The following is a 17,245-nucleotide window of genomic DNA, read 5'->3' on the forward strand; positions in this document are numbered from 1 at the left end:
ACCCACCATCTCCCTTCCATCCTCTTCCCTATCCCATTCAGCATCAGAGTCCGAAGACGAGGAGGAGGATGAATACACATACAAAGTATTCATTTGGGTGTTTATGGAATGAGAAATGATCCTGAAATAAGATTGAGTGTAACATGGTAAATATAGTGGTATTTATACTGAAACCACTTGCATTTGAGATAAGGAATGAATGGTCCACATTCATTTGCTTTATGATGGTGTAGTCATTTCATGCATCAGTCTTATCTACTGTAAAGCATGCATCAGTCTTATCTACTGTAAAGCATGCATCAGTCTGTGGTTAATAAGGGAGAATCCAATGTTGGGTGGAAATGCAAACATTAATTGAATAAATAGCAAACCATGACTTAAAACAAGATTGACGTTCAAATTAAAGGATACAATTAAAGAGCAAACATAATTTAAAACAAGATTAACATTCAAACTAAAAAACACAATTAAAGAGCAAGGTCTAATTCTAATTATTAGGCGGGTACCCCTGGTTTGAGTGAGTGAGGTTGGAAAGATCCGGGTAGTATCCAGATGGAGTGGACTCCGAATGGTGGTTAGCACGCATTTGCCTCCTTGCAATGACTTCAGCCATCTTTTGCTCCCAATACATCCGTTGCCCATCATTCATTTTGGAGAGGTCTTGGCCCATAATATTTTGTTCTTCCCATTCTAGCTGCCTCTCGATCCTCATCCTTTCTCTTGCGTCCTTTGCGGCGTCTCTTTCACTCCTTGCACGCTCTCTGTCAACTCTCGTTTGTATGAAAATCCTTGAATTTTCATTATAATGATCTACTGCCTCAACCATATGAGTTTGGACGGGCTCGGCTGCCTTGGCCCGTTTTGCATGGTTTCTCCCTGGTGGCCTTGGCCGCGAGGAACCGCATGGTTGGAATGGTGGTGGGTTTTCGTCCTCGCCAAGTGGTATGACTGGATCGGTCTCCTCGGGATCATCATCGGCGGGAGTGTCGGCATCGTCGGTGGCGGGGGTCTCTGAATCACTAACCCGAACAGGAGCATGAACGGCAGCATACTTTGCACTTTCCTTTATTTTTTCCCAAATGTGCACCCATGGAAACTTGAATCCAGTCTTGTTTCGAAAGCCTTCAAGTGCTTGCGTAAACTACAATAATAAAATAAAAATTAAAATATATAAATTTTCTTGTGGAAATGCAAACATAACTTACATAAATAGTAAATTTGCTACATTTATAAACAAAACAAAAACCATAATCATACAAATATATAAATATGCTTGATAGATAAACAAAATAGTGAAAATACAATATAATAATATCATTATACAAATATGCTACATTTATAAACACAACCAAAAATAATTATACAAATATATAAATATGTTTGATACATATACAAAACAATAAAATAGTAATACCATTATATAAATATGCTTCATTTATAAACAAAACATATAATAATTATACAAATATATAAATATGCTTGATAATTGGAGGATACAAAAAATAATCATGCAAATATATAAATGCATAAAAACTTACCACATTGGCATCATTTGCACCGCTTGCACGCATTCGCTCGGCCTCCAATAAGCAAGCATAAAATTTGTTGCAATCACGCGCAATATCTTTGAATCGTGCTTTAACACCGCCAACCTTACGAATTGTTTCACCCCCCATGTTACGCTTGAAAATTTCATAAATTTGTTCCCAAAGCATGGCGGCTCTAATTTGGGCACCAAGACAACCGTCGGGAGACCTCTCTAGGTATGCCATCACTAGGGCTTCATCTTCAGCTACCACCCAAGCACTTCCTCTTGGAGCCATGACAAAGAAAAAAAAATTTCCAATCAATTTGGTAAACAAAGGTTGTAAATTGTGATGAAACCATATGAGTGTTGTGTGATATATATAGACATCCTTGAAAATATAGCTGTTGGAGGGTTTGGGGAATTTTTTAAAATTTTTTCGAAATTTTTTGGCAATTTTTCGGATATTATATCTATTTTAAATGATTTATTAAATATTTGTTTAAAAAAAAAAAGAAAAGGCCGATCTGGACCGTTGATTATCAACGGTCCATTAATCTCAGCCGTTAGATCCATCCCCGGCCCATCTATAAAAAAAAAAAAAAAAAAAAAGCCCAAAACGCAGCAGCCGTTGATCACCAACGGTCGGCCGATCTGGACCGTTGGTGAGTATCCCATGCAGCCACGCGTCAACGAACGAAGGAAGGCAGCGCTGCAACCGAGTGTGCTTGCGTCAGCCGACACCTGCGTCAGCAACAGCAGCCGCTCGTCAGCTTTGTCAGGCGCGGGGCCCACCTCTCTCTTCAGCCCAAACCGGTTTCTCTCTCCTTCACGTGGGCTTAAAGTTCATTTGGGTCACAGCCCATTTTGGGTCACACTTAAACACACATTTGGGTTACACTTTGAGTTACACCCTCTTTTGGGTCACACATTCCGACCCATAATATTAGGGTGTGACCCATTTGTGGCCCAAAATGGGTTTTGGGTCACACAATCCGGCAGCATAGTGGAAGGCCTAATGGTTGGGGGTGTGCGTGTAATAAATGAAATCTGGAGTGTGCGTGTAATTAAACCATACCTGAAGGGGTTTGAGTGAAATTGTCCCTTAAAAATATCATTAGGTCAATTTCGTTAATACATAATAAATTCTATTTACAAAAGATGGTTCCATAGCGAATCCACATTGGCCTACAGTCTTAGTTTGACAAGTTCTACGATTCACATTTCTCAATTTCCATTTACTTTAATGAAACCCCTTTTCTTATTTTCTTCGAGAAATTTCTTAGGAAAATTTATGGGTCATGTACAAGTGTACACTACTAGATCCTCGTTCCTTTACTTTTTCACATTGGTATCGATTATTATTGTATTTTGTGAAGTATAAAATCCTTTGCGAATATGCAGACTTGGTGGAGAGGCTGCCTACTTTTGTTTCTTTTTTTTGGTCAAGAGGCTGCCTACTTTAGTAAGCAAAGACTCGTCAATGTTAAAGATGACTGACTATATTGGTTTGGTGAGAGCTCTAACGCGGTAATCTGAGTTTGTACAAGTCCCACATCACGGCAGAGTTGGACCAAGTTCAGCCTACTCCATCACCAAATGTGAACCCTAGATATGATCGACTGAGAACACACACGTGGCATCCATCCAACGGCCCAAAAATACCAACATTTATGGTCATTGCAAGGCGCCTTTCTCTATATATAGGATGACAAAGACAAAGGCTCCCATATTCCAATTCAGTTGTGTCTTTGAAAAACAAAGCTTAAGAGAGTCCAAAAACAGAGGAAAAAACAGAGCAAGAGAAAACAGGGGCGACCTGACCTCGAAGAACACAAGGCAATGGCAAGGAACTTAAACATGGCCACTTTTGTAGCCACGGTGGCGGCGGCTTTGGTGATGAACTCGGTGGTGGCAGCAGCAACCACTTATAACGTGGGTGATGGGTTGGGCTGGGCCATCCCTCCCGGTGGCTCTGTAGCTTACACTACCTGGGCAGCAAACAAGACCTTCTCTGTAGGCGACATTCTTGGTAAGCCAAAAAACAAAACCCAGACACACATGTTCAATTATTTCAATAAATCTAAAATCTTAATGTCATAACACATTCTTAAATTGTGTACATGCAGTCTTCACATTTGCCACCGGAGGACACAACGTGGCCCATGTCACAAAGGAAGCTTTTGATGCTTGCAATGGCACGAGTCCCATTTCCTTGGAGACCAACGGCCCTGCAAATATCACCCTTAGCTCGACAGGAGAGCAGTACTATATTTGCGCCATCAGTAACCACTGTGATCGTGGTCAGAAATTGACCATTAATGTGACTGGAGCTTCTTCTCCAGCACCTCAACCCAGTACTCCTTCACCATCCAAAGCCCCAGTAGCAACTCCAACTCTTGCTCCAGAGCCCAGCAGTAGTACCCCTGCCACTCCTCCTCCTTCCGGCGACACCACTCCTCCTCCTCCTCCTCCTCCTGCGGCTCCGACTCCAGGCAGCACACCCACCACTCCCTCAACCCCACCACCAACACCAAGTGCCGCAACATCTCTCGGCGTTGCTGGCCTCTCTGCCACCTTCTTCTCCATTGCTTTTGCTTTCTTGTATTAGTTAATTTCTTCCATTCATTTTTTATTTTTACTTGTATTAGTTATTTTTTATATTATTTTTCTTGTATTAGTTAATTTCTTGTATTAGTTATCATACAGATTGATCAGTTTGTGCTTAATAATTGATACAGAAAGCTGGTTCTGTTCATTAATGAATAATATACCATTATAAATCAGATCATAATACCGTTTCAAACTTTTCTTTTTACCGACACTTCCAACCAATTTTGTTTGGTTTTCATTGACCAAAACATAAGAAAATTCTCGCACCCTTATCTTCTACATTATTATTATTTTTCTTTTTGCTGCATAATCGTCTTCGATATAGAAGGGCAATTTGGTTTGAAAGCATGAACGGGTTCTACTTGCTCTATACATGTAAAGAGATAGGTGGGCGTGGGCCGTAGACCATTTCATAATCATCATATATTATATGACATGAGAAAATATCAATTCTTCACACATGTCATCTAATAAGTGATGCTATTTGGATAATTTTATCTAACCATCTTATACATTATTTTTCTAATGAAATATGAAACTCATGTATATAGATCTCACCTCTATACCTCTATTAAAGAAAATGGCGGACAAAATAGTAGGTTAAAGATGAATAACAGAATATGTCAATAATCCATATAAATTGATTTTCATGTTATTTAATTTATTAATGTTGTCAAAGAGAGAACAAATCCACCTTCGCCACATTGTGTTTGGTAAGCACGTCCGCCACATATTAATATTTTGAGTCGTTTGACAGCAAAATATACATTATTTAACCAAGAAAAAGACATACAAGCTTAGCAAGGAAAAGTCGTGTATTAATTCAGCATATGATAGGACCCATAAACGAAATGCGAAAATCCAGAAAGAGCGACTTGGTTTCGTTGTAGGCCTAGCTAGAGATTCCAGTTTGATTCATAAGTACTGTGTATTAAGGTCATATCGTATTTATCAAAATACAAATCAATTAAAGATGACCATAACTTGTCCATGGACTAAATCATGCCTGATCCACATGGTTGTGGATCCCACTCATGCGAGAGATGCCGCACTGGGCATGCCCATCGAAGAGTCTCTCCTTATCCATGCCACCCCCAAAGTCAACTTGGTATTTTAAATTTCTATTTGATTTTCTTTATCTAAGTAATTAGAGACAAGAATGAAACTCTCACCGAGTACAGAAAATAAGGGCCCGTTTGGTATTTGATTTAAAAACAGTTTTTTATTTTTAAAAACATTAAACCATTTTTAAATATAGAAAACATGTTTGGTAGCAATTTTTAAATATAGATATCCAAAATAATTCAAAAACCACCCATTTTCTAAAAACGATATTTTATCGTTTTTACACTTTTTTTTTTTTCTTTTGTGAACCCTCTGCTGCCTGCGCTTCACTCCGTCTATCTTTGCTTCATGTTTTCTTCCCATCTCCTCCAGCTTTGGTATCAGAACTAGCACAAGCTTATGCTCTTCAATCCAAGGTGGTTCTTCATTACTAGCTTTCGCATTGCATTTGGGTTTTTCGTCTTTGTTACTAGCTGTTGCATCGCATCTAGATTTCTCTTTTACTTTCTTTAAGGATTTTCTCTAAAACCAAACAATATTATGGCTCTTCTGCTCCTAATGAGCATCACAAGCCTTCGATGAAGAAGAAGCAGTTGAGGTTGCTATTGACGACGTCCATGTCGTTGTTGCCGATGAAGAAGATTTCAACAGCAAAGCCACAAATTTTGCTCCAGGAAACTAGTCGACACCACCATTGACTCAAACCGACACAGCGCTCCAAACCCTCATCTTTCAAAAAGAGTGAATGGGTGTGTGGGATCGTAATTTCAAAAGCTTATGGGCTTATGAGGCTGTTCACGATAGATTGGGTTTTAAAAATTTGCATACCAAGCAAGATCTCAAATTCTAAAATTTATTTTTGAATACTTAAATTTAAAAAATTAATCCTAATTTTCTAAAAAAATTTTTGGAAAAGGGTACCAAACGGAGCCTAAATGTTATTACCATTGGAGCCATAAGCCCCATTAATGACTTCTTGTCGTGATATAGTTCAGTTGCCTATACCTATCGAGTATTTGACTTGGGGGCATTGATTGATGGCCATACTTTTCCTTTTGGCCCGATTAGAATTTGGTGTCTCTTCGGAGATAAACCTTTCAAATTTTTCGACCCAAAAAAAAAAAAAAAAAACCTTTCAAATTGTAAATAGGTATAGGGTATACCATAAATAGATTAGAAGAGAGCTTACGCCTTACGCTGCTGAATAAGGAAAAACGAAGATAACGACAAACACGTAGTAGTTGCCTTGGTTGCTGCTTTTAATTTGGTTTCATTTTAAATAAACGTGGCCACACAACACAAAAGAGAGTTGAATTTGAGGTCTAAATCCAAAACGCATGACATGATCAATTGATTATGGCTTTCTGTCATCACAACCTAGTAATGCTTCGGTATATATATACTTAATATCCTAGACTTAGGACTGTACAAATACGTATGTACTTTTTAATCGTAATTCTAATTAATTTATTAGTAAATTAAAAAATTCTATATACGTATTCATCCCACTTATTTATTTGAAATTCACATGCTCTTTTGCTTCTAGAACAACACATTATTTTTTATTTTAAAGAAAATAACGTGTTGATGTAAAATATAGTCAAATACATACTGGAAGATATCCCTTGGAGTGCCCATAACACCCCAAAAAGCAAGATTATTCAGTCCGCGTCAAACTTCTAGATGTTCTCTTAAAGTTGGCATCGATGAGTCGCCTATTTTGAAAGCAATTAAGGAACTTGCTTGCTACAGCTCTACTACGTGGCTTTTAAATCATTTTAAATCAAGTCTAGCTTTTGGCTTTTGCTTATCATTCATTCTCTTGAGTTTGTATAAGTATTCAACATTACATAGACTCAAACACCAAAACATATATTTCCAAAGAGCTAGACTGCTAGAAAGAGTAGTACTGGCAGGGACGACCTTAGGAAGAACACAACACAGAGACAAAATGGCTGCTAGTCACATGAGCTTAATTGGGTGCTTGCTTCTTGTTGTGGTGGCCCTATGGAAGGGTGCCACTGCTGATACTTATACTGTTGGAGAGGATTTAGGCTGGACCATACCTCCAGGTGGGGCTGTGGCCTTTAGAACCTGGGCTGGTACTAAGACATTTCAGATTGGTGACACAATAGGTACTTTATTTGATGAGTACATGATCGATCGGCTTCATTTGTTTTATTTTTTTGTCTTAATTGCTTAATATATTGGCCTTAATGAACGTTGTTTAATTTGCAGAATTTAAATGGAGTGGACCACACACAGTAGCTGAAGTATCATCACAGGCAGATTATGATAGCTGCTCAAAGTCGAACCCCATTGGGTTCTATGATTCTAGCCCAGCAAGAATCACACTGACTTCCAATGCCACCCGTTACTTCATATGCACTGATGACAATCACTGCAGTGATTTGGGGCAGAAGGTGACCATCAAAATTGGAGGAGACCCATCATATACACCAGTAAATGATGGTGATGATGATGACTGGTGGGAATGGAACAGAGCTTCTTCTCTCAGCACCATTGGTGTCTTCTTGTCTGCAATCCTCTCCACCTTTGTCATCTTTTTCTTGAGCTACATTTAAACCCATTTCCATGTTAGCAGAATTTTTTTTTTTTTTTTCATTCTTTTCTGTAATTTCATTGTATGTACTTTTCTATTGATTTGGCACTTGGTTGGTGCCCATGTACCTATTTAATGTACTGGCTTCTTTCTGACATTGGATGCATAACTAAGAGAGCATTATTGTTCTTTCATTCAAATTCCAATGGTTTCTCAATTTAGAGCTAAGTATATACTTAATGTAAATTTCTTCAAGGTTGGCAAGTTTTCGTTTTCATTGTGGACCCCTGTGAGGAAAATATATAGGCATCACTGATCACTACCAGAGGAGATAGAATAAGCATATATTAATTTCCATGAGTAAAATTCAATGTTGATGAATGCTTCCCCTTCAATGAATAAAAAAAAGCATTGCACGACATGACAATGAGTTAATGATAATGATAATGGGGGCATAACCAAATAGCTAAAGTCTTGTGCTTACTATGACATAGAACAGAAATGGACAGAAGTCACAGGAGGGGGAAAATGAAACTCTCTGCTTTCATCACTAGTTGGGTTGGGCTGCTAGTAAAAATTAGCCCAGGCTTAAACCCCAAACCCAGTTTAAATGAGAGTTGTTATTGAGTAGTTTAGCCCAGCATTGAACCCCAAAAATTTGGGCTAAGCTTGGTAATTTATGAGCCCGCATGATTTTGGGATCAAAATTATGTTCCTAACTCCCTGCCGAAAAACTGTCTACAGAAGAGGAAACAACATGTTGAACCGTAAAAAAATTAAAAAAAATACAAAGGTTGAGGTTGAGATAAGATCCCCATATATCATGTACCACATTAATTTCAAATGAAAACAAATTGAAAAGTGAGATAACGTGAATTTATCTGAAAGCTTAATTATCTCTTATCTAATGAGTTTAAATTTAAATAGAGAGAGTTATCTCATCTTCATCTGATTTCATCACTTGGACCTCTTATGAACTCTATAAATAGAGCAGGAGGGATTCAGAAGAAAGGGGGAGGAGACCAAAAGACTGAAAGAGAAAGTACAGAGAGAATTATTGCAAGACCATGGTGGTGTTCTTTCTTTAAAGATGGGGGTTCATGTCAGAACCCCCCATAAATTATTTTCATTTCAAGATGGGGGTTCTTGTCTGAACCTTCTAAAAATCTATCCTCTCTCAAGAGATGAGGGTTCTGGTCTGAACCCCACAAAATTAATTTTCCAAGTTGATGGTTTTATGCTGAACCCCACAAAGGAAATCACCTTCTCTACCATCAGCGAACAAAGAAATCAAGTCTCATGGCTGGGATCTATTTCCTTTGCATTAGACAAAGAAAATAAAGAAATGGTGGAAAGCCAAGGGAAAACATAAATGACGTTTGTCATTTCTATAGCGGCACAAAGCCTAGAAAACAAAGTAAAAAAAAGACTGGCCTTCTCCTTACGGGTCACTTGCAAACCAAATGGAATGAAGACTTTGGCTTACAAAAGAAAGGTGAATGGAAGGCAAATATTGGCAAAAGAAAAAGATTAAAAAAAAAAAAAGTATGGCTTCTAACTCTACAGCAATGGCGCAATATAAAAAACAAAAGAAATAGGTTGTTGTTGTTGCCTCATGTACATGTACGTTGCTGCACTTCTGCCAGTGAAAGACCAAAAAGAAAAATGAAGCAAAGAATTAATATGGCTCTCAACCTTTGGGCGGAGAAAAGAAGTCTGCCACTTGTTCTCTTTGACGAAAAATGCATGGTTTCAAAGTCACAATATAAACCAATACAAATGGCAATGGCTTACTGTTCTTTTGAAGAAGCAAACAAAAAGCTTGCTGCCCTCTCAAGGCAGAAGGAGTTGCAGAGAAAAATTTCTCAAGAGCAATTCCTACTAAATAAAGCCCAGCAGGAAAACAAATGTCTTCAATATATCAAAGTTCAATGGCCATGTATCTCTCCGAAGTGGCCCATTAACAAAACAAATCACCAATTAACAAATCATTTATTGGTTAATTGAGATGGTCTTCTAAAGACACAAATACCTATCAATATTAGATGCATACCAATTAGCAAATCATATTGGTATGAACTTCTCCCAGGTTAATGTTTGCGCATTAATAAATAAAGAGTGTGTCAATTAATAAGTAATTGATACAAAGATATTAGTACGCACATAACCAAATTCATGTTAGCCCATTTTAAAAAATGTGTCATTTAACAAATAAATGATACAAAAATATTAATGGGCACATTTTCCTCCAAATCCCAATTCCCAAATTCAAACTCTAAAACTGGTGCAAAACTAAATCTCTCAAATCCAAAATCTCAAATGCAACTCTAAAGTGGCACAAAGCCAACTAATCAAATGCTTAACTGAACTACGTCTGGTTTGATCCCATCATGGGTACGTAGGCAATGTGAGCGAAATTCACACTCAACTTCATTCACAAAATTCTTCAAATTCCTTAGGAATTAATTCACACAAATTTCTTTGAATTAATTTCGCACCAAATCAAATCCGCTCAAATCCTTCAAAAATTAGTTCCACACACAAAAGTCCTTGAATTAATTTCTCAAATCAATCCAAGAGCTCTAAATCCTACCCAAACTACTCAAATCATTTAAATAGGTCATTCACCCATTTAAATCCAAAAATCATAGAACTACGTGTGGTTTGATCCTGCAATAGGTACGCAGGCAACCTAAAATATGGGTGCAACCGCAGCCGCAAATAAATTCCATTTCAATAGGTCTTTCACCTATTGAAAATCCAAACACTCACAAAGTGATCCGTTGGTTTTTTTACAATTGAAATCAAAGAGTATTCCCTTAATTCAAGGGATTGTAATTAAGAGATGTACTCCATCTTGAATGGGTCGTACCCAAAATAATAAAACTTTTATTCCTTAAATGAATTTGGTGAAATTATATTGGATAATATTATTAGTATTTATTTACAATTTTTGTTCAACACAACAAAAGGTAGAAAGATGAATCCAAATTGAAATGGATGAGAATTGGAGACAAGTCAAACAAAAAGATTTGCCTGCTGCCAGGTTTTGCAAAAGCTGCCAATGATATTCAGACAGCTCTTGAGTTGTGTGTCCTGGTGTAGCTGAGTGCCGCCGTGTGAATACAGGTCTGCGCCGTAGACGACTAATTAAGATTTTCTTGGCACGTCTCTCTTTATGGCATCCCTTGAATGAATCCTACGTTAGTATACAATGATATATTAATTCCTTTTGTTTTCACTAAGACAATACTATATATATTAATTACCTATATACAGACGCATGTTTTGAAGATTTCCAATTCATTGTCGTGTATTACCATAACTCTCCGGTGAGGCGGTGACTCGGTCTCGAGTGTTGCCTATAAATATCACCGAATCAAATTCTATGCATATTCAACACGAACCATTACTTGATCAATCAGTTCCAACTTCCAACATTTCTCACAATTTTCTTTAGAGAAAAACAGAGGGAATTGAAAAAGGAATACAAATATTCATCATCTTCAATTCTTCATCAGGGTAATTATTAAGGTGGTTAAGAATATGAATCATATGATGGCTTGGTGGTTGATGGCTATGGTGGTGGCCTTGCCTTTATCATTCAAGGGTGCAACAGCAGCAGAATATGTTGTTGGTGATAGCTTGGGCTGGACTATTCCCACAAACACCTCCTTCTACTCCGACTGGGCTGCCTCCAAGACATTCCAGTTGGGCGACGTAGTTGGTAAGTAATTAGCTACTTTTTTTTTTATCAACTAATTAAATAATTAGTTGATAGCTGAACTAGCATATATATTACACCTCGCATTTGAACTCTAATATTCAAATTAATACCAAATTGATATTATGATTCATTTAATTGTTTTTATTAATTTATTTTTTAATCTGTGAATGCAGCATTCAATTGGACTGGAAGCCACACTGTTGGTGAAGTATCATCAAAAGAGGAATATGATAACTGCAGTGACCCAGGAATCTGGATAGGCAGCGCAGTAAATGTGAACCTTATTGCTAATGGTTCTCGCTTCTTCATCTGCACCGTTGGTGACCACTGCGAGCAAGGCCAAAAGGTCATCCTCACCGTTGGATCACCAACCACCACCTCCTCCCTTGCTGCTCCACCACCTGGAGGCTCCCATGCTTCATCTCTCAGTACTAGTGTTGCCTCTCTGTTTGGGATAGTCACAACTCTAGTCCTTTCTTTCTTCACTTACATGTGAAGAATTATAATCTTATTCTTTGTTGTCCTAATTGTGTTACAATAAATATTGTTACTCTTGCGAGTAGTTTGATGATGAGATCATATTCATATACATCAAGTTGTACAATTTTATTGAATAAAAATGGTGTGTGCCATTAAATTAAGGAATACCAAATGAATACTTCATTTATGTGATTTGGGTTGGTACGTACCCATAATCATGTTAGAGATACAGGCATTATGTTCTGCAAAACAAACAAAAATTGGAAAGCCAATCAATTTTAATTTTTTAATGGGGTGTGGGAAGGAAGGGGAAGAAAGAGGAATGTTCAACGGGCCGAAAAGAAGGATCTTGGGCGTTTGAGCTCTTCGTAATCTAGGGTAGGCTTGGCCCACAGATGTTGTGGCGCTAATATCCACTTAAAATTATAAAAATCCAAACCACATACTTATTAGTTATTACACAAGGCATATTATTCTCAGCGGGGAATTTCTAATGTACCCCAAAAATTTAATCAATACACCCACCATTCAAAGATATTTTGAGACTCAAAATATCATAAAACGAATCAGAAAGTTCAAAATTTTAACTTTTTATTCAGATAAAAAAATCTAAAATAAGTTAAAAACAAAAAGCCAAATTTCTTATTGCTTAAATTATGCTAGGTCTTCGTTTCAGAAAACAAGCAACTCATAAACCGCTGCTTTAAATTACTAGTTAAATTGATAGTTGTGCCGTCAAATACAAATTATATGTGCTTATAATAAATTTAATTTAACAATAGGTACTAGGCCAAAAGGGGGGGGGGAAGAAAAGAAGTTTTAACTTTGCAAAGTGCAGAGATGATGTGAGACTGGTTCATGAAATGAAAGAAATAAAGGGAAAAGAAGGCTCCTCCTCCTCCTCCATCACCACCACCACAACAAGGCTCCCATGCTTCACCTCTGACTGTTGGCTCTGTATTCGGGGTCGTCTCCACCCTCGTCATTTCATTCTTAACTTACATGTGAATAATTGAATTCTCATTCTTTGTTGTCCCATCATGTTACAGTAAATAGTTTTTTTTTGTTGGCCACTACATTACAGTAAATAGTTAGATTATCGTATACATCAACATTGTATTTTCTTTTCTGAATAAAGCACAATAAATTAATGCTTTATATATAGTTTTTTAGGTTTTTAAGGCAATGGGTAAAAATATAAGGTAAGCTACTCGGTATCACACTCCCACATACAACTTCTTAAGACAGCCTCCATCAGCAGCTGATAAAGTGATTAAGTACTGAAGTCTTTGACAAAATTTTCATTCAACAAAGCCCACATGGAGAAAAACAAAACAAAACAAAAAACCAAAAGTCAGGTTGCCTTTTCCTATTCAAGTAACAACCAACTTCTGCTATATCACCTTCATGAAACACTACAGGTAGATAATAGACCTCTCTGATTTCTGGTCCAACTCAACCTGTCTATATCACCTTCTGCAACAGAAACCAAGTGCTTCTCTCTACCCCACTCATTAAAATCTTCAACTGAAGCACTGTTACAGATGAAAGTTTCACGGAACTATATCTTCAAAAATCATCCCCACAATCATTGTGTTGAAAGGAAATTCCTAAAACCATTTCCAACCACAAAGGATTTTCTTTGCAGACCTTCAAAGCATTGATAACATTCTTCAAGGCATTGATACATGATCTTCAAAACCTCTCCATGGTCCTCAGTCTGAATATCAGCTATTGAACAGACAAAATTAAGAGGACACGATATCATTACTTGACATCTAAGCTTACAAGAACTGTTATTTTAAGATCTGAATCAAAGTATCAAACAATGGACAATACTTTACACAGTAACACAAACCTCTCATATCTTCTTTTCCACCAAACTTGTTTCTTTCATTTTCACTCAACTCAAAAAGTCTTAAGTAATGCTATTGCTATGTTGACTGATCTCAATAGTTTCTGTCAGCTATGTCATATGAAGGAAACTGATGTTTCAACCTTTAGTTATGTTACCTGGACGTTGGTCATATAATATGAATCCAACTCAGGTCTCATTTACAATTCACATCTTTCCACGAATGCAACTAGCAAGTAACATCAACTTGTGAAATTTCACAATCAGAGCTACATAGAAGAGAGTTCTCATAAAAGGATTCAAAAATAAACTGGGATTTTGGATTTTGAAGCATATATACTACAGAAGGAACAGATTACCTACAAACCAGGCCCTGTAATTCGACCAGTAAACCTGCCAGGCAGTACATCAGGCTGCCAGAAAAATTGCCCATCCTCTTTGTTGCTACTAAAAGGTGCCTTGCGCTTCCTTATAGTTGCCTCCAAACCTCCACCTTCACCATCTGAATTCCACATACTTGAAGTGGACTCAGAGGGATCATAAGCAGTCTTTGTGGGAAAGAAACAGAATTCCTTACTTTTCGATGGCGACAAATCATTCAACTTTCCCCCCTCTTGAGAACTGCTCGAACCAATATCTTCTATTTCACTAGCCAAGCTTCTTTCAGTACATGGGTGTGAGACAGGACCCAACCTCAAAGATAAATCACATTCTGCTTCTCGTGGCTTCTCCTGGGTGTCCATGACACCTATTTGTGTGATTCTGGGTGACACATTTTCAGCACTTGGAGAGGAGAAAATGTTCTGCTTGGTAGGCTCCACAATTGATGTAACAATTGGTGTGCCAACATATATAGTCCTAGACTCTCCATTTTCTGGGACCTGAGTACCTAACTGACACTGTTGAGATTGATAGTGAGTTCCATAAAACAATGGATATACTGAACCCAAGTTCAAAGGGTTGTTGGTTGGCATTGTTGTTAACTGGTTATGGCCAGCAGGAATATTCTCAATTGGAAATGGGTAATTCCGAGGGCTAGTGAGGTTAGTACTTGAGTTGATCCGGCTGCACGGTTCTGGGATCAAATGTGCAGAATTCACAGTTGAGGCTCTTGCAAAGTTCAATTGATTGCTAGAGTGATATGGAGAAACCTGCGGGTGTCCTTCATCAGTAGTTTTATGCAAAATCCTAGTGGGTGCAGGTGTGGGTTCTTGTGTTCTCGGAGTGAGGTAACACCTTGGATTACTGTGGCGTTGGCTTCTTGAAGCTCTTACTGGAGTGCAACCCAGATTAAGGGCAGCTGAACAACATAAACAGGGGAAACCAAAGGACACATACAAATCACACCTCTAGTGTATTCATTTTGCACAATTTCTGCTAGCAAACTAAACTAAGCTTGAGCTAATATACATTGAAAATGAGATCAACCCAAAAGCATAATTTCAGAGTTCAATCCACAAAATGCAAGAAATCAGTACAATGGTACCTTCAACACAGGGCGGCAGAAGCTCTCCGGTTTCAGTGCCCTCATCTCGCCGGATGATTGTGTTAATGGCGTCATTTACTCTATCCCATACCGTTTCAGGATTTTGGTACTCAGCCTTCAACAAAACCAGGAAAAATGAATACAAGAACATCCAAAAGTAAGTGCAAATAAAGTCAAACCAAAATAAAAAAGAAAAACCTCCGAATTGGCTTTGGAGTACATAATTTCCTCTGCTTTTAAAACCACCATAGGTAACTTTTCTTGCCACTCCTTGTTCTTCTTGGTTACAGAGCTATGAGCCCGATTGACAACCCTAATCAAACACATGATGGGTAATCAGCAAAATGCGCAAAGCAAAGACCTTTACCAAGAAAACCATTGAAACAAAGAGGACCCAGAACCTGAAAATCTGCTGAATAATAGAACCTCTCATGGGTTGGTGTCTATCGCTATGCCAAGCTCGCCTGACACACTCATAGGGTCTTGGCCCTGGCCTCGGCATCTTGAAGACTGAAGAGCAGCAGCAGCTTAGGCCCAAGCACAAGGATGTCAAGGAGGAAGAGAAATATGTTGGGTTGGGTGTGGTTTGCTGGGAAAATTTAGTGCTGGACTGTACATGGAGTGATGGGTTACTTGTGCTTTGTCACTGTTTGCCCACCTTCATGCTCTAAGTTTGTGCAATGGGACAGTTTTTGCTGGGTAGTACATGGGGAGAGAGGAAGGGTAGCTTTCCCATGCTTTTGTCTTCCCCCAATAATTTAGAAAGTTTACCATAGTTAGGATGTTCAATCTCTTCCTTTGGGGTGTGTTGGGGGTCACCCTCTTTGGGAAAAAAGGAGACTTATTGTGGCTTTGTGGGTGGGTATCAAATTGTGCCTGTAAATTTGTCCCTCCCCATACCATTTAGCAATTGGCCCAGCATGGGCACACACAAACATAAGCAAAAATTGACACCCTATCTTACTAGGACAATGGACACCATCACCCCATGTTACAAGATTTGTCAAAATACCATGGCACTTTCCCCACTCAATGTAGATGTGCCATACATATAGATGCATATGTCCTTCAATGTAAATAATTGTATTCATAAACTTGGTGGACTTATACGATCAATAATTTATTATGATTTATGATATTTTTTAAAGACTAAATAAGATATACAAAATAAAATTCGTAATTATTTTTGTCATTCTGTATTTTGATAATAATTTTTAAGTAATTTAAGTGACACCCATTTGGACTTTCAATGTGATATTAATTTTTCTTCGCATATATGATTGTTTTTTTTTTTAATGAAAATATTGTAACATAAGTGAAAATTTCCATATAATGCTACATATGAACATATCTCATTAAATAAGATAATAATTTTAAGAATGTGGAACCCAATAAATTTGAATTCAGCTTCCAATTGAATACTCCATAGTCCTTAGTTCCTTACCCGCCAATACCATTTTAAAGCAAGAGCATTCATTAATGAAAAATGTTGAGAGTAATGTGGAGCAATGTCTCATATCGAAAAATTAAGGCTTCGCATATGTGCTTATAAGTCTTGGGCCTCTCCACTCATTGCCAATTGGTTTTGGGTTGGATGCTCTAATTCTATCATGGTATCAGAGCTTGGTTATTCGCGTGTAAGGCCCAACGGTCACACGTACTCCCACGTCACCCAATACAATTTGTTCACGTGTAAGGCTCAAAAATATCGCCACACGTGCGGGGGCGTGTTGAGAGTAATGTGGAGCAATGTCTCATATCGAAAAACTAAGGCTTCGCATATGTGCTTATAAGTCTTGGGCCTCTGCACCCATTGCCAATTAATTTTGAGTTGGATACTCTAATTCTATCAAAAAATGCAGAGATATGTTTCGTGCAGCTACAGCCAAAATAAACACCCTGTGGGTGTTTATTTTGGGTATGTGGTCTGA

General features: G+C 37.9%; 5 protein-coding genes across 6 annotated transcripts; 3 read left to right on the forward strand and 2 right to left on the reverse strand.

Annotated features, from left to right (window-relative positions):
- Positions 1-3: 3 nt before the first annotated feature.
- Positions 4-1,786, reverse strand: LOC147285642 (uncharacterized). The gene is made up of 2 exons (XM_086245489.1): positions 1,539-1,786; positions 4-1,141 (listed from the first exon to the last, which is right to left on the reverse strand). The coding sequence occupies exons 1-2, from the start codon at positions 1,770-1,772 to the stop codon at positions 488-490; spliced, it is 888 nt and encodes a 295-aa protein (XP_086101615.1). The 5' UTR covers positions 1,773-1,786; the 3' UTR covers positions 4-487.
- A 1,487-nt stretch (positions 1,787-3,273) lies between these two features.
- On the forward strand, positions 3,274-4,319 carry LOC147285643 (early nodulin-like protein 14). Its single transcript, XM_086244075.1, has 2 exons — positions 3,274-3,557; positions 3,655-4,319. The coding sequence occupies exons 1-2, from the start codon at positions 3,368-3,370 to the stop codon at positions 4,134-4,136; spliced, it is 672 nt and encodes a 223-aa protein (XP_086100201.1). The 5' UTR covers positions 3,274-3,367; the 3' UTR covers positions 4,137-4,319.
- Positions 4,320-7,025: 2,706 nt separating this feature from the next.
- LOC147285644 (stellacyanin-like) lies at positions 7,026-8,052 on the forward strand. Its single transcript, XM_086244078.1, has 2 exons — positions 7,026-7,338; positions 7,442-8,052. Exons 1-2 carry the CDS (start codon positions 7,155-7,157, stop codon positions 7,786-7,788), a joined length of 531 nt encoding a protein of 176 aa, XP_086100204.1. The 5' UTR covers positions 7,026-7,154; the 3' UTR covers positions 7,789-8,052.
- Positions 8,053-11,178: 3,126 nt separating this feature from the next.
- LOC147285645 (cucumber peeling cupredoxin-like) lies at positions 11,179-12,128 on the forward strand. The gene is made up of 2 exons (XM_086243222.1): positions 11,179-11,493; positions 11,667-12,128. The coding sequence occupies exons 1-2, from the start codon at positions 11,313-11,315 to the stop codon at positions 11,987-11,989; spliced, it is 504 nt and encodes a 167-aa protein (XP_086099348.1). The 5' UTR covers positions 11,179-11,312; the 3' UTR covers positions 11,990-12,128.
- A 1,087-nt stretch (positions 12,129-13,215) lies between these two features.
- On the reverse strand, positions 13,216-16,114 carry LOC147285646 (uncharacterized). 2 transcript variants are annotated; one of them, XM_086243221.1, is made up of 5 exons: positions 15,716-16,114; positions 15,513-15,627; positions 15,315-15,429; positions 14,188-15,128; positions 13,216-13,704 (listed from the first exon to the last, which is right to left on the reverse strand). In XM_086243221.1, the coding sequence occupies exons 1-4, from the start codon at positions 15,814-15,816 to the stop codon at positions 14,188-14,190; spliced, it is 1,272 nt and encodes a 423-aa protein (XP_086099347.1). In that variant the 5' UTR covers positions 15,817-16,114; the 3' UTR covers positions 13,216-13,704. The 2 variants fall into 2 exon arrangements, with proteins under 2 accessions (XP_086099347.1, XP_086099344.1); XM_086243218.1 differs by lacking the exon at positions 13,216-13,704 and having other exon boundaries at positions 13,950-15,128.
- Positions 16,115-17,245: the final 1,131 nt, after the last annotated feature.

This window comes from Dryas octopetala, chromosome 5 (assembly GCF_963921425.1).
Source record: "Dryas octopetala chromosome 5, drDryOcto1.1, whole genome shotgun sequence".
Lineage (NCBI taxonomy): Eukaryota > Viridiplantae > Streptophyta > Magnoliopsida > Rosales > Rosaceae > Dryas > Dryas octopetala.

Excerpts from the sequence above, each read along its gene's own strand:
- LOC147285646 (XM_086243221.1), bottom strand. The coding sequence starts at position 15,816 with ATGCCGAGGCCAGGGCCAAGACCCTATGAGTGTGTCAGGCGAGCTTGG. Across the intron at positions 15,430-15,512 it reads ACTCCAAAGCCAATTCGGAG|GCTGAGTACCAAAATCCTGA; the intron begins GTTTTTCTTTTT and ends GTTTTGTTGAAG. Across the intron at positions 15,129-15,314 it reads TCTGCCGCCCTGTGTTGAAG|CTGCCCTTAATCTGGGTTGC; the intron begins GTACCATTGTAC and ends TATGTTGTTCAG.
- LOC147285643 (XM_086244075.1), top strand. The coding sequence starts at position 3,368 with ATGGCAAGGAACTTAAACATGGCCACTTTTGTAGCCACGGTGGCGGCG. Across the intron at positions 3,558-3,654 it reads CTCTGTAGGCGACATTCTTG|TCTTCACATTTGCCACCGGA; the intron begins GTAAGCCAAAAA and ends GTGTACATGCAG.
- LOC147285642 (XM_086245489.1), bottom strand. The coding sequence starts at position 1,772 with ATGGCATACCTAGAGAGGTCTCCCGACGGTTGTCTTGGTGCCCAAATT. Across the intron at positions 1,142-1,538 it reads GTGCAAATGATGCCAATGTG|TTTACGCAAGCACTTGAAGG; the intron begins GTAAGTTTTTAT and ends TTATTATTGTAG.
- LOC147285644 (XM_086244078.1), top strand. The coding sequence starts at position 7,155 with ATGGCTGCTAGTCACATGAGCTTAATTGGGTGCTTGCTTCTTGTTGTG. Across the intron at positions 7,339-7,441 it reads TCAGATTGGTGACACAATAG|AATTTAAATGGAGTGGACCA; the intron begins GTACTTTATTTG and ends TTTAATTTGCAG.
- LOC147285645 (XM_086243222.1), top strand. The coding sequence starts at position 11,313 with ATGAATCATATGATGGCTTGGTGGTTGATGGCTATGGTGGTGGCCTTG. Across the intron at positions 11,494-11,666 it reads CCAGTTGGGCGACGTAGTTG|CATTCAATTGGACTGGAAGC; the intron begins GTAAGTAATTAG and ends CTGTGAATGCAG.